This window comes from Candoia aspera, chromosome 3 (assembly GCF_035149785.1).
Source record: "Candoia aspera isolate rCanAsp1 chromosome 3, rCanAsp1.hap2, whole genome shotgun sequence".
Classification (NCBI taxonomy): Eukaryota; Metazoa; Chordata; class Lepidosauria; order Squamata; family Boidae; genus Candoia; species Candoia aspera.
The window spans coordinates 142,489,776-142,515,765 of record NC_086155.1 but is presented as its reverse complement, the minus strand read 5'-3'; the positions used below and the strand labels follow the sequence as shown (position 1 = coordinate 142,515,765).

Here is a 25,990-nt window from a genome sequence, read left to right as displayed (position 1 = left end):
TCACTCATGGCCACCGCTGTGGCCCCCCTCTTGCCTCTTCTCTCTGCTGCTCTCACAGTCATCCAGGCTCTCTATGTTTCCAGGAGCTCCCAGGACTGTTTGAGAGTCAACAGAGATCATTCCAGTTACCTCTTGTGAGTATCTCTACTTGGGAAACTTTAGGTAGGTTTTTCATTGCCTTATGTGATAACTTGGACTATACCCCCTGCACTGAATAATTGTATTTCTTCTTTTAAGATATAAATTAAGAGTCATTCTGTTTTAATAATAACTCACAAAAAACTTAACACAAGTCAGCTTTCAATTTACACTTTTGGTAGTTATGAAACATAATGTATGACATACTTGAGGTCAGCAAGGACAGATTCCTCTCAGCTGACAGGTTGATTCTGCTTATATTCACATCATCTTTCATCTCTGACAGCTTACGTATGTCCTCTGTGCATTTAAACACATGAAGCATACGTATTTGACGTATGAAAAAAATGCCAAAGACTTAACATTTCTGCTTCTTATTGGTCAACATAATGTTCTCATTCTGTTCATAATGAAAATAGAGGCTAAGCCAAACCCATCCCAAGAAAGATACCAAGATTTGTTCTGGCAACAGCCTCATTTGAAAACATAGTTGTTTATCATTTTTGATTGGCTTCTTACTCTGTCCTAAACCCAAATCCTGATTTGCACTTGACTAACTCCTAGTTTATTTGTATGTAATGTTCATTTCTTTGAGATATTAATAATTGAAAAACAAACCAACGTTGGCTGAACAAATATAATTAGCTTGCTTTTCATAAGATCCCCTGAGCTTGTTCAATAAGTTATGGTTTATAACAAATTCTACCTTTGCAAACCCTTCCTTAAACTAAAATGTATATGCGCTGGTGCACCCCCTCCTCAAGAAACCATCGCTGGACCTTACTATACTGGACAATTTTCGCCCAATCCCCCACCTCCCCTTTTTGGGGAAGGTGGGTGAGAAAGTGGTGGCGTTACAGCTCCAGAGGATCCTGGAGGAAACGGATTATCTAGACCCCTTTCAGTCAGGTTTCAGGCCCGTTTAAGGGATGGAAACGGCATTGGTCACACTTATGGATGACCTCTGGTGGGAGCGGGATGGAGGCAGTACATCCATCCTTGCTCCTCTTGACCTCTCAGTGGCTTTCGATACCATCAACCATGGTATCCTTCTGGACCGATTTAGGGAGTTGGTGGGGGTGGCATGGTTCTGCACTAGTTCACCTCCTCCCTCCAGGGTCGGTCTTAGTCGGTGTGGATAGGGAGCGAGAGATCCAGCCCACGGCCCCTACTTTGTGGGGTGCCGCAGGGCTCGGTACTCTCTCCACTCCTTTTTAACATCTACATGAAACCACTGGGTGAGATCATCTGTCACTAAGGGGTGAGGTATCATCAATATGCTGATGATACTCAATGATACATCTCCATCCTGGGTAAAGTAAGTGATGCCGTGACCACCCTTTCCGAGTGCCTGGGGGCTGTGGGGGCCCGGATGGGGGACAAGAGGTTGTAGCTGAACCGAGGGAAGACTGAGTGGCTGTGCATTAATGGCTCTCGATTTCTGGGAAATTGTCATCTTTAGTTCTGGATGGGGTTGCGCTGCACCAGACTGAGCCGGTGCGTAACTTGGGGGTCTTCCTGGACTCACGACTCCTGCTCAAAGAGCAGGTGGCAGCCATGGCCAGTGCACAGCTTCGTGTTGTGCACCAGTTACGCCCTTTCCTGCATCGGGAGGCCCTTCAAACAGTCACTCATGCCCTGGTTATCTCCCATTTAGCCTATTGCAATGTGCTGCACATGGGGCTAACCTTGAAGAGTGTCTGGAAGCTTCAGCTGGTCCAGAATGCAGCCACGCGGGCTATTTTTGGTGCCCCTGGAAGGGCGCACGTAACACCTTTGCTGCACGAGCTGCATTAGATACCAGTTTGCTTCCGGGTCCAATTCAAGGTGTTGGTTATCACCTTTAAAGCCCTACATGGCATGGGACCAGGCTACCTGAGGGACCACTCTTCCCCGCTATATCAACCCATCCCACCCAATGATGCGGAGAGGGCATGCTGCGGACCCCGTCGGTAAGAGAATTCCATCCGGCAGGGTCCAGGAGGCGGGCCTTCTCTGTAGTAGCACCCACCCTTTGGAACATCTTACCCTCAGAGGTGAGATTAGCCCCATCGCTCCTAGCCTTCCAGAGGAATTTGAAGACCTGGTTCTGCCACCAGGCTTGGCGTGGAGAGGAGAATAGTCATACTTGGGGTTGGCTAGTGCCTTGAATTGCCCCTCCTAGACAAGGACTGAATGAGATAGCAGCCATCTGGACTTTACTTATATTTAGTAGCTATGTGAAATTGTTTTATAGTGCACTTTTATACTGGAATTTTATTATATATTTATTGTTTTTTGATTATTTTGTTGTAAACTGCCCAGAGTCCCTCCGGTGGGAGGAGATGGGTGGTGACAAATTTGATTGACAAATAAATAAATAAATAAATATTTGACTTAGACATTTATAAATCTGCCCAACTCTACAATGACTCTGGGCAGCATACTGAAAAAAAAAACAATCATGAAAACAACTGAAACAAAATCCCTAAACATCATAAGGAATGCAACCATTAAAATGCAATCGAACATGTACGACTCACCACCCACACTAACCCAAGGCCTGGGGAGAGATCCAGGTCTCCAGAACTCTTTTCAAAACAGCCAAAGTGGGGGCAAAACACATCTCGGGGTGGGGTGGGGAATGGTATTCCAGAAGGAAGGTGCCACAACAGGGAATATGGAAGGAGTTTGCCATGACTGCTTCTGGGATATTTTTTCAACTTTCCTGTGTAGCTGGTTGATTGATTATGTGCCATCAAGTTGGTGTTGATTCTTAGCGACCACACTGTGTAGCCCATAGCTATCAGTATTTCCTGATGGTCTGCCATTCAAATCCTAACCTTGTCCAGCCCTGTTTACCATTTCAGAATCAGCCAAGATCAGCTAGAAATTGCCACCAAGCTGGAGCATGAGGTAGTATATCTCTTCATTATACTAGTACCTAGGATATCCAATGAAACAAAATGGTGAGAGCTCCATAACAGGTAAAATTAAATATTTCCCCATACAGTGTAATTAAAATATGAAAATTAACTGACTCATTTGACTCAGTGAGCACCCAAGTCTTGTCAGATTCTCTGCAATCTCAGGGATGAGTCTTGAGTGCAGGATATTATTTTAAAATATGGGTGCTAGAATCATGCAATACAGCTCAAATAATTTTGCTGCTTGAAGAGTAATTGCACATAACTTGGGAGCCCCCCTACATGTGTGTGTGTGTGGGTGCGTCTGTGTGTCCATGCACGCACACACACACTGATACTACCATTCTATGTGTGATGTCCCATCCAGGAGTTTCTAATCCAGGATTGCAAAAATAGGTCAGCTTGCCAGAAAGCTTGGTAGCAAAATACGGACCAGTCAGCCATACATTTGCATGGAAGAGGCCCTGTTAGAGATGCCATCTTTGTGCCAGGTACAGAGAGTAATAGCCTGGGACTGGTCTTTTGCAGCAATTGCTGGAGAACTTCTTTCTCCAGATCTTTTTATTTTAAAAGGCCATTTTGTGGGTTTGTGCTATTCCTATTATCAGTATTAATTGGTTTAGAAATGGTATTCTGAATCTTTTGCAAAAACGTGCATACACATATTTCAATAAGAATTATAGAACACATTTCTCTCCCACCATTATGACCAGTGATAAACAAAGCAGTCTATTGCAAACATTTAACACAATTTTTGAGTCTTTTAAGATACAATTGCTCATTCCTCAAACTCCACACATTTAATCAGATGTTATTATAAAGCACATCGTAGATAAGAAAAAGCATAATTCAACCAGCAAATTAGTCAATCTAGATGTATCAATTGAATGTGAAAGTACAATTAAGTTGTTATATGTCTCAATCAATTAATTTTTGTCCCTAGGTCAGAAAAATCAGGATTTTTACATGAAAACCCTGTACCTTTACATTATTCTCCTGGACCCTGGTACTGGAAATAAAAAACTCTATTTTAAAATATACATATATATTTTTCTCATCAAGAATGAAAGTAATCTGTCTTCAGAACACCTGATAGAGATGAGACTGAGGTGCACTTCTTGCTAATATTACTCATGGGGTGCATGTTTATGCGTGTGTAATTGCAGCTGAAAATTTGCTTTGGTTGTAAGGACAGCGTGCATTTTCATCCCTCTTTTCCATGAACAGCTGTCTGACAGCTTTTGAATCAAATTCATATCTCATTTTGTAAAGGAAATGAAGAAACTCTAGCACTCTTCAGCTGGGTCTCCATTCATCCCCTGCTGCAGGACTAATGTCCTAGCAGTAAAATGAACTGAGTTTTTCAAAGTGTTTAAAGTGAGGCTGTAAATGTTCCTGCTTTTATTACCCTTATAGTACCAATGTACTTACCTGTTAAAAACTTCCATTTGTCGTTTAGGTTGTGCTGCTTCTCTTTTCAGGCTGGAACTGATACGTATTACATAGTGTTATCTGCTCATTGATGTTACCAGTTTTAGTGTTTGGGTTTTTTTTTTTCTCTTTTCTTTAAAGCAATCTGATTAATTTTCTGATTTGTTAAATTTGCTTAAGGTAACCTGTTGCCTTTTTATATTTTTGGTTGCTTCAGTTACCTTAATGTTTCAGACTTTACGTTTATGTGAATGTATTTACACAGTTTTCATATTCAATGGAGTTTATTTTTACTGTTTGATGGTTTTTATAATGTTTGGTTTATTCATGTTTTACAACTAACATTCTGTTGGATTGAACTGACCTTAATGGATTAGTTGCAAATTTTGTTACATGTTGTTTTTTGTACTGGTTTATGATTGAAATAAAAATATGTACCTATGTATCTGTCTATCTGTCTCTCAATCCCCAGAGTTGTTGAGAGTCAGGGGCATACATTGAAAGTCAGGCAGGGGTTGGCTGCTGCCGGTTGTGGGAAGGCATGCAGGTGGCTGCCATGGTACCACACGAGTGTGGCCAGGCAGGTGGGTGCTACAGAGTGCAGGTGGAAGGGTGCTGTGGTTGGGCGCATGCTACGGAGTCTGGCTCCTCAGGAGAAAAAGTGGTGGGAGCAGGAGTGACTTGCGACCTTCCCTGCCAGCTTCCCCACTGACTTTGCTTGTGGGAAGCCAACAGGGAAGGTTGCAAATGGCCATCACGTGACCACGGGATGCTGCAACCGTCGTTAAGTGTGAGCCAGTTGCCAAGCGCCCAGATTGTGATCACGTGACCAAAGGGGTTCTGGGACTTTGAGGACTGGTTGTAAGTACCACTCGTTTAGCACCGTCGTAACTTCGAATGGTCACTGAACAAGTGGTGGTTAACCGAGGACTACCTGTAATAGAATGGTCAGTGAATCATGGATTGGACCTATCTGAAAATTACTGTGTGTTGCAGCTTGCTTAAGGAGGAAAACATGATGCTAACACCAAAGGAACTAAGGACAACTTTAAGGCTACCGCGAGCCTGTTCTGGGCATGACATGAAGGCAAAGCCATGGGGACGTGGCAGAGAAAAAGATGCTGCTTCTGCAGGTTTGGCCCATAAGCAGATGTAAGTGCATAAATGTATAAATTATGCAAGATATGATTTGGCTTTTGGATGTTGATGTTGGATTTGAATGTTGCTTTTATATTGTTTCTTACATGTTTTTATTGTTGCCACTGCGAGCTGTCCAAAGTTATGGTATGTAAGTTGAGCAGCCATAGAAGTTTCTTTCAACAAACAAACAAACAAACAAACAAAGGTCTTGGTAGTACTGGAATCCAGGATCATCTAATCAAGCTGAATGAGGGAGACAGATAATATTCAGAATATGACTTCACACAGGGTATAATACTTAAATGTAGAAAAGATAATAATGACAACCCGTTTGGATGGTTTGAAAGGAGAACCAGAAAGTCCTATCCGTAGCTCCTAATCATAGACTGGGTTTACATGACATACTTACCTATGGTTAGAACTCCTTACACATGCAGAATACATAGGTAGTAGGGATGAAACCATTGAGTATGGCAAGAGCAGAGCTAGTCCATCTATGAAAACTCCCCCGAAGTGTTCCTTAAATATATCGTATGTGGAGAATCTCTGAACCCTACTGTCCCGTTCCTAATGCTCTATGAAATTCTATTGATTCCCACCTTTGAATTTCCCCAGGAAGTTTTTAATGAGATACCTTTACTTATCTGTAGCTAAATAGCAGAGAGATGCCTATGTTATATACTGCATTAGCCTAGGTATCAACTTTCAAAATGAAAGACCCAATCCTCCCAGGCTAGAGTGGTTTAATAAAACTGTAGTAGTAAGGGATTTTTAAAAAGTGAAATGTTATATTACATGAGCTTGCTCCCCTGCATTACTGAATTGGGCCTTTAATTACTCATTTCCTATTCCCTGTCACTGGATGCTTTAATTACCTTTTTCCCTTTTGCAATCACAGCAATTACTAAAGTTTAATTTTTTTTCACAAAACCACAACTGAAAGAATAACATAAATGAAGCAATTCCTTTGCTTGCAAAAAGAAAATTATTAATTACACAGCATGTCTGCAAGGAGTTGCCAACAGGAAACAATAAATTAAAAGGCTGGTAACCTCAAGAAGCAGAATTATTATAAACATGTCAAACAGAGAAATATTTTATGTCTGAAGACTGCAATCCTATCCTTAAATATACATTGATTTATCACTGAAATTTGGCTACAGGATGACAATAAGAAGTTTTAGTAGTTCTTCTGCAGAGGCAGACCAGTTATATCCCAAACAACCACCTCCTTCTTCTTCCTCCTCCTCCATTATCATCATTATCATTATTATTCCTTTTCTGGTGCATCAGAATATAATAATGGTATCGGAAGAGAGTCTGCAGCTGTCCTAACAGTCAGGAACCACGCTGAGGTGAGGAATAAGTCTCTAGTGTTTTATTACTGCTACAGTAGACAGAAAATCCTACCAAATTGAAGAAGCGTGAGAAAACCCGTACAGATAAACCCCAAAAGTCAAGGCGGGTCTGTTCTGTGTCTCTTTGAATGACAGCTCAAATTCTCGCTACTACGCATGCGTTTTCCCCCCTGGATAGGGGCCCCCTCCTGCTCACCATCCGTGCTCATGGCAGCAGCAGTGTTAAAATATAAAATGTTCATTGTGTGCATAGTTTTGGTGCACCAGAAATATCAGCTGACATGGGATTCCTAATAATAATAAAAGTCACTAGAGGGCAGAGCAGAATCAGAAAATACCTGTTCTGTAGGAAAATGTCTTTCATATTGGTGCAAATGGCAACAGAGCACATTTCAAATGGATTGCTTTTTAACTCCCTAAAGTAACAGATTTCCAGACCACCCCGAGGACTAAGGGATAATTTTAATTGCTTTCTGTTATGTTCATTTTCAACAATCAAGTGATTGCAGAATGCTATACTACAGAATTAATATCAAACTACACATTCAGAATACATTATGAAATATACGTACCTGTTTTGATTTATTGGTTTTTGTTCCAACATAAAATATGTAGACCAGTAGATATAGTCATTGAATCCAGATATTTCTGTTTAAGTCCCTTCTGAGTTATAGTTATGCGATGTTCTGAAACTCAGATTAAAACTACGTCTTGGCTTTATTCAGGAAAAAAGAAGGAAGGAAGGGAGGGAGGGAGGGAGGGAAGGAGGGAGGAATCTTCTACTCTTTATATATCATAGAATGATATTCTAGTTGTAGAACAGTCATTATTCATAGACCCGTAGGTGAGGTCACACAAAATAATCCCAAACCTAAATTAATTCAGTGCAATAATAAATACACCATTAGTCATAAAAGCAAAGCCTCCTTCAGTAAGGCTACTTATTTATGCTGTCATTTAGCGGTCATCCAAATTTTTGCAGCCCAGATAGCCCTGCCCCACCCAATCAAATCTGTTGAAGATCTGGAGCAAGGATTGGGCAGCAAGTTTTGTGGCCCAGATCCAATAGCATTAGACACTATTAATTTAGTTTCCTTGTGCTCTAATACTTACTGTAATATATTGTGAAATATATCACTTCCCGTACTTCTCAGATGGCTGCCAAAGTTGTGAGCGGTGGCAAGGAAAGTGGGAGGGAAGCTAATTCCCAGTTGCCATAATTGTGCCATCATACTCCTTGCCACAGCTTCCAGTGGCAAATCCAGTGACAGCTGATGATCAAGGAGGATTTCCAAACAGCAGATCTACCCCTTTTAGTGGACTGTAACTTCATCCAGAACAACCCTCACCTCAGTTCCAGAGTCCAGCTTTTTCCTTGCCCAAAACACCTCCATCTCGTCTGTTTTACTCCTCCTGCCATTATCAAGATTGAAGATTGTTCACATTACAGATTGCCTCCTTATTAGAATTGTGAGAAGAATTCAAGACCCCCCCTTCTCTGCCAAGTTTTGTCCCCAGACACTGTTCTGCCATGCTGTCTTGCCCAAATACTGCTTCCTTCCATATTGCTTCCCTTCCTTGAGCAAGGTAAAAGGCTAAAGATTACAAAATAGAATGGATTCATAGGGAGCACAAGATTCAAATGTGACAGGAAACCCCAACTGTTTAGACAAAAGATTCCCTTCAGACTTAACCAGAGACCTTGTAAGACAAAAGGTTGCCCCTTCCAGAGCCCATCCGGGTAGACGTTCTTTCCCGGCCAAACAGATTTCCATAATCAAATAACAAAGGATTCCTTCCAAGGTGAACATTCCAAGCCAGTAGACAAAGCCACAGCCCAGCAGGGAAGCTGGACTATCAGAACAGGAAGCACAAACAGCCTGAGCACAGAGCACCTCCTCTCCGAACGCCAGTAAACTGCACTTTCCTAGAATTCCTAGAGAGTGCCCCTGCCAAGAAACCGGCTAAGTGTGCCTCCTCAGAAGCTCCTAGAGGGCGGGACCGCTTTTACATAACAATAGCCAAGCTCCCCTATATAAAGAGCTTGTGGGGAGAATACAAACGTGGCCACCTCCAACCAGCAGACTCTGTACCATGCTCTTGGAAAATAAAATTATCTCTGTTCAAGCAATCGCTAAGAACTTTCATTCCCAGCTCGAAACGGACCTGGTAAGATTTCCTTCCAACAGAATATAAGGAGCAATAGAGTAAGGGATGATCAGACTACTGATGGCACCTCGCTCTATAACTCTGAATGACCTCCCTCAGTGGTTTCATGTAAATGTTGAATGGCACTGTAGACAAGATAAATTACTGTAACAGACAGAAACCTAGATATTAATTAGTAGTTCCCCAACACCATATTCCAGACATGTCCCAACAGGAAAGTCTGGAACCATTGCAAAACAGTGCTCTCAAGGGCCAACTCAGCCAGAAAGTCCAGAAGCGTATTGTGGCCAGATTCCCAGCGAGCATGTTCAAAACCAAAGAATACCATCGTTGTCATGATTGCTAGATGTTTTCCCACTGGTTGCTGACATTTGGGGAGGAGGGAGGAAACAGAGCTGGAGGAATTCACCCATAACTTTACTTAACGTGCTTTGCAAACAACCTCTCTGGGCACCACCATTCATCAGCAGGCCAGAGTAGAGGCAGGATAGAGATTCGCAATGGGGATAATGCCTTTTGTTGGTATTCTTTTCTGACAACTTAAGAGGAGGTGGAGAGCTCCTCGAGTTTGTAGTGGAGACGGATATTGCAGAGCAGTTCTGCTTACAAGATGCTTCCTAGCAAAAAATATTTGGCTCATGCTAAAATGTTACAAGGTACCTATTATTATGAACCATTACTTCAAGAAAAAGCTCTTGATGTTTGGCATGACTTGGCTGCCAATGAATGAGAAGTCAAGGTCAGCTTGGCAGCCAATCTCATTCTAGGTCTGCCAAGGTGGGGACTGAAACTGGTGTTGCAAGAACAGTTTTTGCTATTTAAATATGGAGATCACGGCAAGCAAAAAACTGCTTTTGGAGTCTACTTAGGGAATATTGCTCTGAGGTTTATAGCTAGACAACCAACTCCTGGATCTACCAAGGATCCAAAGTAGTACTCAAGCAATAGGGAGCTTGGGAGCTCAGGAACCTAGAAAACGGATTATATTGAATTAGGCCAGTTTTGTCTGTTCTCACTGACAGTGGCTGTCCAAGATTTTGACTATGGCAAAACCAAATGTATTTGATCAGAAGTGGCACAATTTCTTTTTAGTTTATGTTGGGGATAGGTATAACTTTAAATTTCGCTGACCCAATCACAACACAATAAACTTAAGATTTCTTGTACTGTGGATATCTCCTCTCTTATTAGCTCTTCTTCTGATACTATCTTAGCTTGGCATGGTAGGGCGATAATCATATTCCATTTCCCATTCCCTCAGAGGACCAACTGATTATGAAGAGAAGGCACTGAATATACAGGCTTGTTCTCTCTGAAGAGATACATCAACAAAACACCATGCTTATTTGGGATTGCCAGGTTAATTTTTCACAACGGCCATAAGTCTCTCTTCCAGAGACCTCCAGAGATCAATGTAGAATGTGGAGCAAAGCCAAATGGTGTAGACTTTTTGTTCCATAAGAAATAAGGATAGTGCATCACAATTATAGTCAAAATCCATATAGAGCTGTTGGAAATGTATTTGGAAGCACTGATAGACAAAGCAAAACGTTAGAAAAAATATATATTTGTTTAAATGTTTTATCTGCTTTTTCTTTTTCTTTTGCTGCTCTTGGATTTCCTTCATGTTAATCTTTGCCCAAAGCAATACAATAATAGTGCTGAATTCTGAGTTAATTACAAACAATTTGGGTATATATTTTTCAATACTACAATCTGATTCTGGCTCACACACTTTTAATGATGTGAAACTGTTTATGTGACTCAATTATTCTGACTTCAGGCTATATTTCCTGTGTGTCCTTATTTTACCTTTGGTTAACAGTTTTATAAATGGTGACTTGAGGGCCTCTGCTATGTTTAAGCAAAAGTCTTCTCTAAGTCAAGATTAACCTCTGGTGACTTCATGACCACCCATAAATCTCAAGGGACCGTTTCACTCTACAAGATGAAATGGGTGCTTAGGAGTTGCCTCCTCAACTGCCAGGTCACCTACATATTCCATAGATCAGGCAGAACACCCCAAATGTCAACAATAGACAATGTGTGCAGTTTCCCAGGTACATTCAGAAAACCGTTCAGATTCTTTGGGCAATTGGATCAGGACACTTTAACTAGACTTCCACTCCTACAAACAGTTGTACCAGCTGCTGGTCTAAAGCTAATAAGTGGAGCTACGTGGAGTTCCCCACAGAAATTCAGATCACTGGTTCCATAGAAACAGAACATGACGTCCAGCATGAGTCCCACATGTGTTGGGGACAAATCCCAGTCGAGCCATATCCATGATCATAGCGATTATGAAATCCTGATCCGTTTCTGACTAGGAGTTGCAGCATGAACATAGCTAGCTACTGCAACCCTATCTTAGTATTATCCCTCACTTACAATAGGTGGAAGAGGCTTCTGCTTATGTACAGCACCTGCACAGAAGCCTCTACCAGCTTTTACAAGTGACAGAGGAGGCCAAGGGGACAAGAAACAATGGCTAGACTTAACTTGATAATATATAACCCTACATTCTCCCGGCCAATTACAGAATGATCTAAAAAGATGATTATTTTAGTCCCAGCTTATATACAATTGATTATTACTGATGTAGAGTGAAACAAAATATTTTAAGACTAGTGTGTCACAAGACTCACAGCAGCATGAATACTTCGATAACAATATAAACATAAAGTGTAAGAAGAGCAATAAGCAAAAAAATCCCCTGTGTTGTCCTTGTTTCTGATCTGTGATTATACAGGGTTGCTGCAGCTAGCTTTAAATGTCCGTAGATTCAGTCCGGTTAGAGTAGGGTGGACCTGAACATCATTACATTGTCAGGCTTGTTGGGTTCAGAAAATTTCTCTGTCACATTCATTAATTTTACTGTAAAATTTGAGAAGTTGCTTATGCAATCTGTCATTGTTTCTTGATTGCTACTATTTTTACTTGTTTTCCGTTTTTTTCTCTATCAAAAGGATATTACCATCAATCATGCATCTGATATCATGCACAACCAGCCTTTCCTATCTCTACCCCCTTTCCCCCATATTCCTTACGTAAACCTATAATCCTGCTTAACCTTTCAGAGCAGATTTCTTGATGTACAGGAAGAAGAATCCAATTTCCATCAATATTCATTCCCCTTCTGATAAACCCATTTAAATACAATTATATATTCGGCATTTTGACTCTGCTCACATTTTCACATGGTATGTTGACTCAGCTTTATATAACATGTGGTACATTCCTATTACTTTCAGGATAACTTAATGCATAAATGGATTATGGTAAAAAGATGAAGGCAAGAAGAGTGCATGGTGGTTTGTCTTAAGTATGCTACACTGGGGACGACTGGGGAAGGCAATGGCAAACCACCCCGCTCTATAGTCTGCCAAGAAAATGTGGCGAAAGCGGTGTCCCCCCAAAGGGTCATGCATGACTCGGTGCTTGCACAGGGGACCTTTCACCTGTTCATGCCTGATGCATCAAGGCTGTACTTACGTTTTTAGAGGTGATGTCACTTCTGCTGTGAACTATAGTTCACTCCAGTGAGAATTATGATGAGATTTAGCATTCCCACCAACCGCAGCTTCTCTTGTCAAATGCCCAGTTTTCTGATGAGCCTCTGTTATCAGGAGAACTGTGGCTTAAGCCAGAGAGAACAACCTTTTTTGATGGGTGGGTGGGATGAGGCACACTTTTCCTTTGTGCCCTGCCCATGAGCCATAGGGGACATCACACTTTTTTGCACTATGGGGGTTGAGGGATACAATTAGTATTTTAAAACCTGCCGAAATGAGATAGGAAGAAGCCTTGTTTGGAGCAAGAGTCAAAAAATTTTTAAGGTGCATTAGAGGTGTGTAATATTCAGATCCAAGGGGGGAAAGGTGCTTTGGATCAGCATGGGCAAATCCATTATACCTGTCAGGAGCTGCTTAACAGAACTTCAGCTTTTCCTGGGCTTTCACAATAGTTGTGGGGGCTCAGGAAAATACTACATGTACTTAATAAAAACTCTCCAGGCATTTCATAATTGGGTCCTTCAGTCATATTAAAAATGCCCAGGAGCAATTTTTGGAGGGGATCAGGCCCTGCTATGGTTATAATGGTATATCTGGTTCTTTATATCAGACTAAGCATCTCAGATTTTGTCTCATGTGATTCTTTCTTCACGTGGAGATCTTTCTGACAGAGTTTGAACATTCAAAGTGATCCTGGCACCACATACAGTATTCTCCTTATTTCATTTTCATATAGTCACTAAGATTGGAAATATTGGAAGCTGCTTTATGTCAGGTAAAACTAGCTGTCCGTCTACCTCAATATTATCCACTGTGATTGGCAGCACTTCCGACTTCAAGCAAATATTTTTCTCATCGCTTGTTACTGGTTTCAGGAGCTATTATGGAGGTGGATCTCCAAACTGCACACCCCCAGGTGCATTAGACCCCTTGATTAAGCATTGCCCTTGAGCACTGGAAGTTCTTCTCAAAACAAAGTTCTGTAGGCATGACCCAAAAAATTAACTGGAAAAAAATCAGGTGGTTTTTTCGTAAGACAAAAAAGTGAGGGGGGGAGGGCAACAACTACCACACCGTTGTTTCTCAACTAGCTCATTTATGGGAGAAACTGTATTATATGGGAACTTGGCTTCTGACTGCAAATTGTCCTTTCACCAAGAAGGTTGCAACTCAGTCATCTGGAAGGATCTCAAAGGTATATAATATAAACCTTTCTCCCAACCAGCTCATCAGCTGGAGAGCTGGTTTTCCAGATTCTGAGAGAACTGGTTCCCCTGCTTTTTCACCCAGCTGCCCCAGCTACCAATCAGTGTTTGTCTTGAGTGCAGGATTAGCTGCCTCTCAAAACCCACATTGCCCAGTTTCAAGAGAGCTGCCTGTATAATCTATCACACGGCTGTCCTGCTTTGGCCAGCCATCTGTCATACCTCCCTATCTCCCCAAACCCCCATCCCTGTCCTGTGCCTGCAGCAATATCCTGATCTGAAGATTGTTTCCAGAATGTGGGAGGGCAAGCCAGATGTTTTCATCTACAGTATTGCTTTCTTTGGCATGCCCTGATCATCACAGAGGCAACAGCTGTAGGATGGGCCTTGACAAGGGGGAAAGGGAACTCGTCAACCAGCTCAGGGATGGGTGGATGGTCTTTTAACTTAGCAGTGGGAAGGACACTTATTCTAGAAAATCCCTTTAGGCAAATGTGTGTGCATAACAAGGCTTTCTATTCTCCTCTTCCCATACTATATATTCCCAGCTATGCATTATTGCAATTTGCTTTTAAATCTTTCCCCCAACATTCTTTATACTGTACACATCTCAGTTTTTTTTCTAAATCAGAGTTTTGCACTCAGACTGCAAGACATCTTCAATCGATATTATTTTTAAAATAATACTTCCTGTGTCATATTAGTATTACATAAAAAGGTAATACTTAAAAAGCTTGCTCATTTTTTCCTTGACTATACGGTATTTTTCTGTACTAAGCAGGCATATAGGTCACCTGCTTAACAACTTTATCAGCTGTAGTGAAATTGCATGGTTTTCTATTTGATTTATTTATTTATTTATTTATTTGTCAAATTATTTAACAACTTGGAGGAATCCATGCCAATGTTATATACATCTTTTTTTCATATACAGATACCACAACTGACGAAGAGTTTTCCAGGATTTCTGGAATACAACTATAAATAAAACATATTTACATTTATTCCATCTTTTCTCAACAGATTTGTTTCTATATGTAAAGTGGAGGACCAAAGAAGAAGAATTTTAAATAGAAAGCACTGTCCACACCCCTGTAAAAATCAGGATAGGTAGAGATGAATACGGGGAATGTATTAGAAGCAAGTGGAGATCCAGTTTGGCGTAGTGATTAAGTCATCAGTCTAGAAACCAGGGGACCGTGAGTTCTAGTCCTGCCTTGGGCACAAAGCCAGCTGGGTGACCTTAGGCCAGTCACTCTCTCTCAGCCCTAGGAAGCCGGCAATGGCAAACCACTTCTGAAATCCTGCCAGAAAAACAGCAGGGACTTGTCCAGGCAATCACCAGGAGTCAAGGCTGACTGGAAGGCACCAAATAAATAAATAAATAAAAGCAATTACATTGGCAAGCCATATTTATCAATTAAGTATTAACTTGCATGCTGATTATCTGTGATATCTGTTTATGTTCAGGCAAAATCTGGTATATTTTACCATCATATGGTTAATAACTGTAATTATGACATCCTTTGTTTCAGAGTAAGGGACGTGGTGGCGCTGCGGGTTAAACCGCTGAGCTGCCGATCGGAAGGTCGGCGGTTCGAAACCGCGCGGCGAGGTGAGCTCCCGTTGTTAATCCCAGCTCCTGCTCACCTAGCAGTTCGAAAACATGCAAATGTGAGTAGATCAATAGGTACCGCTTCAGCGGGAAGGTAACAGTGTTCCGAGTCGTCATGCTGGCCACATGACCCGGAAGTGTCTATGACAACGCCGGCTCCAAGGCTTAGAAACGGAGATGAGCACCGCCCCCTAGAGTCGGACACGACTGGACTTTACGTCAAGGGAAACCTTTACCTTTACCTTTACCTTGTTTCAGAGTAGAAATATTAAGTACTGCCTGAGAGTTGCTAATCTTTTCAGATTTATGTTCCTTCATAAAAACAAACAAAAGCAGTCCCTTGGTTTCCAAAGAGCTTAATTCTCACTAGGTCTTGTGACTGTAGAGTACCCATAATGCAATATATTAACGGCATTTCTTCTTATAAATATCAGGAATAGGAGAATGTCCTGGAAGCAGAAATCGGTACAATCTGTTTCTGAAATGATAGAAGTGCAATTAGGGACTTGAGACTCAACAGGAAGGAAGAAGATACTCTCAGTTGTTAATCTTGAAGAACTACCTTCAAGCTGCAGCTGTAGTTATCAACTGGTTTTATCCTGGAGAGGGTAATAGAAGGCTTCAGGAAATTGTCAGGTATGCTGTGCTGTGGATGCCAGTTTTACAACTGTTTTCTTCTTTTATGGATTCAGCATTGCCTATTGCCATCTCTCTGTTGTTGATTTAATTTTTATGTTGTTAGGCTCCACACGGATTGTGGAACAAAAAGAATCTAATCTATAATCAAATTAAATTCCATATGCTAATAATAACTGGAAAATTTTAGAGGCCATGGTATTGCAATTATTATTTTTACTTTTTAATTTAGAAATATACACTGCATTTTAAAAAATAAATGCTGTCTCTTTCATTTCAGAAACATTCAGAATAATAAGGTATAGATAATTACTTTAGGGCAGGGATAGATACCCGAGCATCCCATTTGCCGCCCCCCATCACCATACTGTTGAAAAATTGACATAAAATTGTCAAACTTCAGCCGCCTGATTTTGGTCCATTTTGAGGGGGGGTTGGATTGCCCTTGAGAGGCTTTTCACTCTCATTTCTATTTTTAAATTCTCTTGAAAACACCAAAAGAAAAGGCCAAAAATGTTCCACATGCCTCTTCCACTGATACCCAGTATTACCAGATGGTCTACTGCTCCTCTGAAGGTCAAGTGACCAAGTTGGATCCCTGACCCCCAAACACTGCATTATCAGGACACAGCGTAGGATTTAGTAGGTGACCTAGGTTCATTGGACTTTGGGTTTGAAGATGTTGATAAGGAATTTCAGCCCAAAATTCTGTGCCTTTTTCTACTTTCCAAGACCAAAGCAGAAAGGCCTTTTGTAACTTTGGTCCATATGCACCTTAACAAAGCCCTGATATCAGGAGTCAAGTTCACCCCAATTAAAGCAGTTATCTTTTTATTATTACTGCCAATGATAGTGGAAAAGATTGGGTGCAGAGACAAATGATTTAGCTTTCTCTAATAAATTTTACTCCAGCTTTTCTATTTCAACTTCTTTAAACTGTTGCCCTTTCATTTTCTATACAGTTAGAGGGATGGGCACCCACACACCCAAACATAAAACAACCAAAGGGAACACGAAAAGGGCAATTAATAGTGATAATATTTTTAATACCCTCTGGCTACTGAGGATGAGAAAACACTCATCTTCAGTTGAGAGATCCACCCAAGGTTCTCCTTGAAAAACCTTCCTCACGCTACCCTAATTTCTGCCTATGCGCTTGAGCTCAAAATGTAAACCAAAAATTCTGGAGATTTTTTAAAAAAAACCCTTGGGAAGTGATTCCTGAACCTTCAATGGATAGCCAGCCATGCTCCTTCTGTTCCCTGCCCCTCCCCAAATGCTGGGTCATTCAGTCTTTTAGGTGGTTCAGTCTTTTATTCCCCTGGATATTTAATCTACTCTTCACCTTCCTGAACAAATTCAAAGACAGTGTGCCAAGAGTGCAAATAACATTTTACAGTAGTAGGCAAACCTAAGCCAGTCTTGGATGAAATAAGTCAAATATGCAGGCCAAGAAAGAAAACAAGGTACACTTCTTTTTTCTGCAATATTTTGGACTGTGTAAACATGGGTACAGGATTTTTTTAAAAAGTTTTGGTGAAATACAACAGCCAAAATATAATAAACAGAAGGGAATAATGTAACAGTGATGATACAATGCAAAAAGAAATTAATACAGAAATTGATAGTGATTAAATGAAGTAACAATAATTTAAGTGAACTAAAACTAAAGAAAAAAGGGGTGATCCATATAATATTAATATGGAACTAGCTCAATCCAAAAGCTCCTTGTATCAGAAGTTTGTCTTTGTAACTTTCAGTAAATTCTTTAGCCTTCAAACAACGATCTATTCAGCTAGGCAACTTGGCATACTTATTTGTCTCCTCTTAAATTCCCCAACTTTATTCCATTCATGCTCTAAAATGCTTCAAAAGTGCTGTTCACATGCAGTAATAGGGGTGTGAGCAAGACAAAAAAATGTGTCTTGTTTCAAGCATCGAACAAGCACACTGTGACTCAGAAGTTTGGCTAGAGCACTGCTTCCCAAACCTTTTCCTTCCTTACCCACAACTGCACATCAGAAAGTCCTTTTTACCCAATGTAGATAAAACACTTAAAGTCAATGTAATGGGTTTGTGTGTTGTTACTCGAAGAAAAACCACTTCTACCCAAGTGTGGGTAATTTACCCAGGTTTGGGAAGCACTGGCCTAGACCATTCCAGGTCAGGTTGTGGCCCACCCAGACCAACACCCTGAAATCTGGGATAAGACAAATTCTGAATGGTAATTCTGGTGAGTAAGACAAGACCGGTAAATCTTGCTTCTCCCTCCTCTCCTCCACACCACCTTATATCTGCCCTTCTCTGATCTTCCATGCTTCCCTTTCCCTTACCTCCCTTTAGCTATGTGGCACAGCTGCCACACATACTGTACCTACAAATACCCTGTTCCTCTTTTAGTCTCTGTGGATGCTTGAGAGTAGAAGATGTACTACTTAATTGCAAACACTGAAAATACAGTACGTTCTTGCTGTCATAGTCTCAGCAGGAGGGAACCAGATTGAGGAAGTTTTGGTGACTATAAAAGTTACCTGCATCAGGCAAATATGCATCAAGCAAATTTATACAGTACATTCGTGACAGAACACTGGATGGATGGATGGATGGATGGATGGATGGATGGTGGTAGGTAGGTAGGTAGGTAGGTAGGTAGATATTCTGGCTATGTGGTATGTTGGTGCCTCCATTAGTCATTCCTTTGTAAAAATTGTGAAGCAGATATTTCAGTGGCATTAACATGTTTCAGATAGCTCATTTTTCCTACTACAATTCTTCAGATAGACTTTATCACCTAATCCTGCTGCAAAGAATGTAGAGGCATTTAGTAGACTACAGAACCCTACAGTAATTGATTGTGTAGTAGAAGCAATTTCTTTATATATGCTTTCTGGTTTTTTATGTTTTCTTCTTTCTATCTTCTTTTCTCTCTTTTTTAATTATTTCTTTTCTTTTTCACATTTACTTTGCTAAATATTTCTTATATCTAAAATCTCTTAATAATTTCTTTAAAAAGAAAAAAACACGTATATGACATATATCACTATCCCGTTCGTTCTGTTGCTGTCTAGCTATCTAAATCTTAGAAATCTTGAACCTTAGATCATGCTACACTTGCAGTGACATGTATAAAGAGGTAATCTGAGCTTCACAAATTGGATGTATCTATTTCCCCCCACAACTGTTTGTGGGGAGTAAAATAATTACATGCAAATCTAGCCCAATAGGGTTGCACTGATGTAGCCACTACGGAGCTCATTGAAATGCTGTTAAGAAAGCATAAAAAGGAATCATAAGCAATCCCGCCAACTTCTCTCCCGACTCTGTATACATAACTTTTCCTATCACTGCTACCACCAGGACTCTTCCCTAGACAGAATTGTAGTATTTATAAAAGAATATATAAAAGAACAAAGAAAAAATATGGCTCATTTTCATTTTTTGAAAATTTATGTTTTATTAATTGTTCAAGATATAATTAAGGCACATAATGCAGAGTATAAGACCGATAGAATACAAGTCTAAAAAGAAACCGGAAAAGCTAAAACGGTACAGGAATAAGCAAAGAAGCATATCAGACCAATGGCTTCTGATCTTTTCCAGCACAGGTATAAAAGTACATAAAAGTTAATCTCTTACTACTACTTAAACATTTAGTAACACTGTATCTCTAAAATCAAACCGCTCAATCATCAAAACCTAAAATCAAGACTTCATTCTATTGCGTTACCAGTGAATAGTCCAAGGGCAGTTTCCAAATGGAAACGAATCTAGTTGCAGTGTTTTCTCTTATCGCTGCTGTCAGTTTAGCCATTTGTGCTAATTCTATCAATTGAATCATCCAGTCCTCCACTGAGCATATAAGAGTCTTGCTGCTGTTATCATATATCAGAACAGAGTTCCATGTTGCTTTTCAGGCTGTTGTTCCACCAAACCCAAGAGCAACAGCTCCAGTTTCAATTGTAAGTCCCCTTTAAGAATTTTTTGGATAGTACTACATATTTGGTTCCTGGATTTCTTAGTTCTTCCACAAGTCCACCATAAATGATAGAAAGTTCCTTCCCCCTGTGAGCATTTCCAACAGACTTTTGATATCCCATTATACATTTTAGACAGCTTGTCAGGAGTTAAATACCAACGGTACAGCATTTTATAAAAATTCTCTTTCAAATTATGGTCCCAAGTGAATTTCAGACCTTTGTTCCACATGTTTTCCCACCGTTTTATCATAATATTGTACCTAGAATTCTTAGCCCATTTAATCATACAATCTTTAACATATTCCTTGTCTTTGCCTCTATTATACCTTAAAAAAAAATCAAACCAACTTTGAATCATTATGGAAAAAGAGAGTCATACAGCCCTGAAATCCATCCACATACTTATTCTTAGTTTTTTATCCCACCTCCTAGTAAAGCAGAACATTTATTTGTCTCCATATTATACACAGGCCATTTTTTATAAATGAATCAAGGAGCCCGAGTGCCCCCCTTAGCAAGTCTGCAAAGAACTTCCCACATATCAGAGCTATCCCATTCCCGAAACAAGCCCTGAGACAAACAGACCAGTCCTGCAAGTCGAATTGCAGCTCTTTCCTGAGCAGCATGCCTGCTCATTCTGGATCCTTACGATTCTCCTTCTTGATATATCTCTTCCACTCCTTTCAGAAAGCCCTCAGCCAACTGATACCTTCTAAAAATCTTGCAAAATTGTTTGAGTAGTTCTCCCACGCTGCCAGGTCTGCCCGCTGAGCTTGCGGGCAGTCTGTTCAGTTGGCCATCTTCTCGGCGTCCCCCGCTCATTTTCATTTTAGGGCTGTCCAGCTTGTGTAATTTGTTCCTTTTTAAGTACAGTTTCCTATGATATATTAACTTTTGCAATTCTGTTTTTCAGAAAAAAGTGGTACCTACCAAAAAAAAAAAAAAGCAAAAATCATTATGAACATAGAAATCATGAATGGTAAATAAATAAATATGTAAGTTTCATGTTTTGAATGTTTTGAATAAACCATGGAAATGGCATGATCCAGCAAGGAAATGGGACAATTCAGGGTGGTTTTCAATTCACTGGTGGCTCTGTCTGCAGTTCAAAAAACTCTATGGAATGTATTATGACATTTAAATAACTCAGTATGCTGCGTAACGTCACATGGCAACATTTAAAAGATTTTCACAAGCTAGAAAAACTTCTTTGGTGGGGAGGAGGAGGAGGACATACAGTATTTTGATTTTTCTCCCTCACACAAAGAAGATTAGAGTTTATTTTGAGTTATACTGATGTTTAACTGGCTTGGTTTTTAACTTTCTTTGGAATGGGGGGGGGAGATAAGAGAAAACCCCCAACTGTTTTTGTTAACCACTAGCTTATCTGTACAGCTTTCCCGACTCCTGGAAACAGGTGCACCAGACCCTGGGAAGCATCCTAGTCAAGGTTGGGTCATGCAACCTCGGTACCATGGCAACAGGGCCATGAGGTTTTAGGGCCACACCTTGATAAAACTCTTAGGATTGCCTTTTGAGTTTGGGAGCTTCTGCACAGACGTGAGCACTGGGCGCTGTGGAAATTAAGCCATCCTGGGGTATCTCCGCTGTCTTGGTCAAGAAGCTCCTGACAGCTTAACAGGATAGGGTTTCAACTTGCTTAGGTATGTAATGATTTCATTTCTTTATGCTATGCTTTTTATACTTTTGTTTAATCTGCCTAAAGTGTATTTCTGAGCACCTGACCACTGCATGGATACTTGGCAGAACATAATTGTTGACAAAGGTGGGATCCAGTGACAATGCCCTTTTTATAAATAACTCAAGGCAGGGAACATACCTAATACTCCTTCCTCCTCCTATTTTCCCCACAACAACAACCTTGTGAGGTGAGTTGGGCTGAGAGGGAGTGACTGGCCCAAAGTCACCCAGCTGGCTTTCATGTCTAAGGTGGGACTAGAACTCAGGGTCTCCTGGTTTCCAGACCAAAGTGGCACTTTGGGTTGGAGTTTCTCTTTCCCACATCTCTGCTGTCCTCTGGGCTTAACTCTTTTCCTCGACACACTCACCCACATGTTTGTTTTCAGTTCCCGTTTTATTAAACAAACTCTCCAATTAAGGAGAGGGTGTGGCTGTTTTAACCCTTCTTCCCAGGGTAGCGCCAACACTCTGCATCCTAGGAAGAAAAAATGCCTGTTCGTCCCAGGTGGTGAGTTCATTCTTCCACATAAATACAAATTAAGATGGCGCTTTCCAAAATGTTCTTGCTCAATTGTTTTGCACAAATAACACTGATCAATGATTACTTCACTCCAGAGATCACTGAGGATCAACACTGGAGGACTTCTGCTTTGAATTGAGAGAGACAGATTTTAATTTCTGAGATTGGGAGGGTCTACTTGTTAAAGACCCCCTTTTTTTAAGGTCTTTCTTTTTTGTCTTTGTTTGTTTATTCTTTGAACTTTCACTGTCAGGTAAGGAACAAGCTGCGGTTGTGCTTGATGAGTCTACATTTGTAGAATTCAGTGTCACATCTGGGCAGATTTTGGATGAGCTTCCAGAGCATGAGAGAGATGGTCGTGCAGCTACGTTTGTGGAGCTTAAAACTGCTGGAGTTTTGTTGGACTTAACATTGCTGCAAGATGCTCGGGTCATCGTTGAGGATGAATGCATAGAGGGTGCAGGATTTTTGTGGTTATGGCTCTGTTGGCATTTTGGCACGTCTGTTTGTTGCCCACCACAGCTAGTATCTCCATCACGCTTTACTTGACAACAATCAAGTGGCCTTGGCTGTTTTGATTGGGGTACTTCTTTTGTCAAAATAGTACGATTGTTAGCAGCCACAGCAGGACAAGTAGCTTCGTTTGCCCTTTCTCTTAAGATAGTTGCGTGCTGTAACCTTTCCATCTGCACAAGACGTGAAACTAGTTTATTGAGCGAGGCATTAAGTGGTGGCTTTATAGATGATTTCCAATCATCTGACTTGGACAAGGACAATTTTTTTAAATTCAAATTATTGTAGGGTGAAGGAAGAAAATCAGGATATGGAAACGTGTCATTCTCAGCAGAAGAAGAGGGAACATCATCTTCCTGGTGCTCAAAAGGGTCCGGTTTTAAGTTAAGATTTACATTTTTTAACTTTTCCAGCAGAGCTTTATTTCTTCTCTTAGTCTCAGCTGCTGCCTTTTCTTCTGCTAAAAGCTTTCTTTCTACATTATCATTTCTTTTTTTCACTTTCCATTTGTTTGCCAAATGCACGTCATCCCCACTACTATTTCTAGCAGGAGAAGAATCAGTAGTAGTAGCTTCCTTTGTCCTTTTGGGAAAGTCCCCATCGCCATCTCTGCACTTTTTCTCTGATGCGGTCTTCTTAGTTCCTGGATAAGAAACAGGGTGATGTCTCTTCAAAAAAGATTGTACCAGTGGATTAGTATGGATTACGTTTCTAGGAACATCACTGGAGGTAGATGGCATTTCTGCACAAGGTTTACTGAAGTCTCTGAAGAGAAAATGAAAGAAGCTAAATTAATATTGATCGTCACATTGTACCTCTTAAGAAGAAGCATCACCAACTCTGTATAAAAAAACTACATTTGCAACTGAAGTGCCGTGCGAAATACTCTGAAATAAGACTTTGTATTTCCATCAAATTAATACTTGATGTAAATACTACAAGGATGAGGATGCATTACCCCCATCAAGATCATAGCAAAGGCCATTCAACAAGAATAACCAAGGCAGTCTCTGGCCCATGCCCTGATCTGAATCCTGGCCAAAGAAGGGCCAGGTGGTATACCAAGAAAGTTCCAGTAACCTTCCCTAAATAGGGGATGTTAGAGACAAGCTGTATAGCTGTTCAATGCAAATTCAGGAACAGCCTCTTTAGGCGTGGGTAAGCATAGCCTGTTTGAAAACTGCTGGCACTGTTCTTCCAAAGTGAGACATTGATCACCTAGATTCAATCAGGAACACTTTCCCCAGGTCCTCAGTCAAGAGGGGCAAGAATCACGTACACAAATGACTGAAAACGTATGACAGAGCACCTCATCTACGTTATCAGAGTTCACAGATCATCAGAACTCTCAGATGATCGGGCAAAATGTTGCTCCAGTCACTACAACAGACCCTACCCAGGAACAATCAGGACTTGGCAAATCTGAGTGACTTGATCAGCAAAATGTTGTGCTGATCAGTCAGAACGTCCAGGTGGGAGAGGAACCTATTTTTCTTATAAGGCGATTGGCCTCCCTGAACAGCATTGCTGGATGACAGCCTCGGGATACCATAAAGGATGAATGAGAAACAAGAACGCTTCACCTCCCTCCTTGCCACAACGTACGTTTGAACGTGATCTCAAACCTGTGTTCAGTTAGATTCACTTTTTCTCTTCTTCCACCATGCTGTAGCCCCTTTTCTACAGCTTCATCTCCAGCAGGTCTTTGGTAAACCAATCAGCCAACTGGGATCAGCTAACAGGAAGAGCCCCCTTGGGAGTAATTGCATTAAGCACCCAGGTCACTTCCTGGTGACAGCATGTACCCAGGATGAAGGGTATGGCAGCAGGTTTGCCTAGAAAATCCTAAAGCCCACAGGAAGCCATCTCTAGATACAGAGAGCACCTGGGCTGGATCATCCTAATCAGGCTATTCGTACTGTGGAGATCTTGGGTGGCCAATTTCATCTGGATTAGGAAGTGATCTGATCTCAGCAAAGGGCATATAGAAATGCCCCCCGCCCCGTATTCAGCTCACTACACACCTGCTTTGCAACAAAAAAAGGGTCCAAAATGTGGGTTATGTCCATCGTCTCCAATAGAGACCCCGAATTCCCAAATTCTGCTTAAACTGGCCCTGAGAGCATAGAAATTTAAAGTATTCATCATGGGGACTTTTAAGATTGTGATTATTATTAACTATGATTATTAATAGGTAATTAACAATAAATAGCTTATAAGAAGCCATATGAAGTCATTCCCACAGATAGCTTTCTTGCAAGCAGACATATCTCAATGTCTATCATACTTGTTGCTCTTCCACAATTAGTTTTTTAAATATATATATATATTTTTATGTTGGCATACTCTTGCACATGCCAATCCACTCAGCAAGGTAATTTCCAAGAGAGTTTGAAAATGAGTTCAATGCTTTTAACGAAGCCAAGCAAGAACTGCATTTCTGTCATGCATAGACAAAGAGCAAAGAATGAAGCCAAGCAAGAACTGCAAAAATGCAGTGAGAGTACAGGATTACCCTAAGTTGGTACTTGGCACTTTGTTTTTATTAATGAAGACATTGAGAGGTGCCAGTGGCTTGCTTGTGCTCTTATTCTGTTTAATTTTGTTTTAAACTCAATTTTTTTTTTTACCTGCTGACAGAATTATTGCCTTGTTTAGGTACATTGTTCCGGGAATGGAATTGCCCTTGTTTGCTGCTGTTTGAATTGAGCTGAAAGATGCAAAACATTTTTAACAAAAATACTATTGGTATGTAGCTTGGAAAAATCACTGAAATTCAAGCATAAGTAAATTGTAAAACAAATGATTTTTGCAAATTTATACTACCTGTGCCTTCCTAGAATTTTTTGGCGTGTTAGGAGTTGCCAACTTTTCCGTTGCAGTTTTATAGCGGTCCTGTAAAAGAACGGAGCCACTGTAATGTTTATAAAGCAAAACATGCACTATAATGATCTACATGTTTGATCTCAAAGCTACACCCAGTTCTGCATGTCGGCCTAAGAAATTCCACAGATGTGCAACTCATACTGAAATATAGTACAATCACTTGAAAGAAAAATTGGGGCTTCCCACATGATTTACCTTTAAAAAGCAGAGGTCCTCTGAGAAGAAACTGACACTGTTTTTCTGTCTCATTTCCCTTACGGTAATAGCTCAAATTCAAGGCAGT

At 40.7% G+C, this 25,990-nt stretch overlaps 1 protein-coding gene across 1 annotated transcript; it reads right to left on the bottom strand.

The window, feature by feature from the left end:
* On the bottom strand, positions 1-25,549 carry LOC134494701 (protein FAM217A-like). The gene is made up of 3 exons (XM_063299948.1): positions 25,452-25,549; positions 22,916-23,586; positions 1-95 (listed from the first exon to the last, which is right to left on the bottom strand). The coding sequence occupies exons 1-3, from the start codon at positions 25,547-25,549 to the stop codon at positions 1-3; spliced, it is 864 nt and encodes a 287-aa protein (XP_063156018.1).
* Positions 25,550-25,990: the final 441 nt, after the last annotated feature.

What these genes read in the sequence shown, in the direction of transcription:
- LOC134494701 (XM_063299948.1), bottom strand. Translation starts at nt 25,549, where the DNA reads ATGTTTTGCATCTTTCAGCTCAATTCAAACAGCAGCAAACAAGGGCAA. An exon ending in GGCAATAATTCTGTCAGCAG is followed by an intron (nt 23,587 to 25,451) that starts GTAAAAAAAAAA and finishes TTTTCTCTTCAG; the next exon opens with AGACTTCAGTAAACCTTGTG. An exon ending in TGCTGTGGCTGCTAACAATC is followed by an intron (nt 96 to 22,915) that starts GTACTATTTTGA and finishes ACTCTCAAACAG; the next exon opens with TCCTGGGAGCTCCTGGAAAC.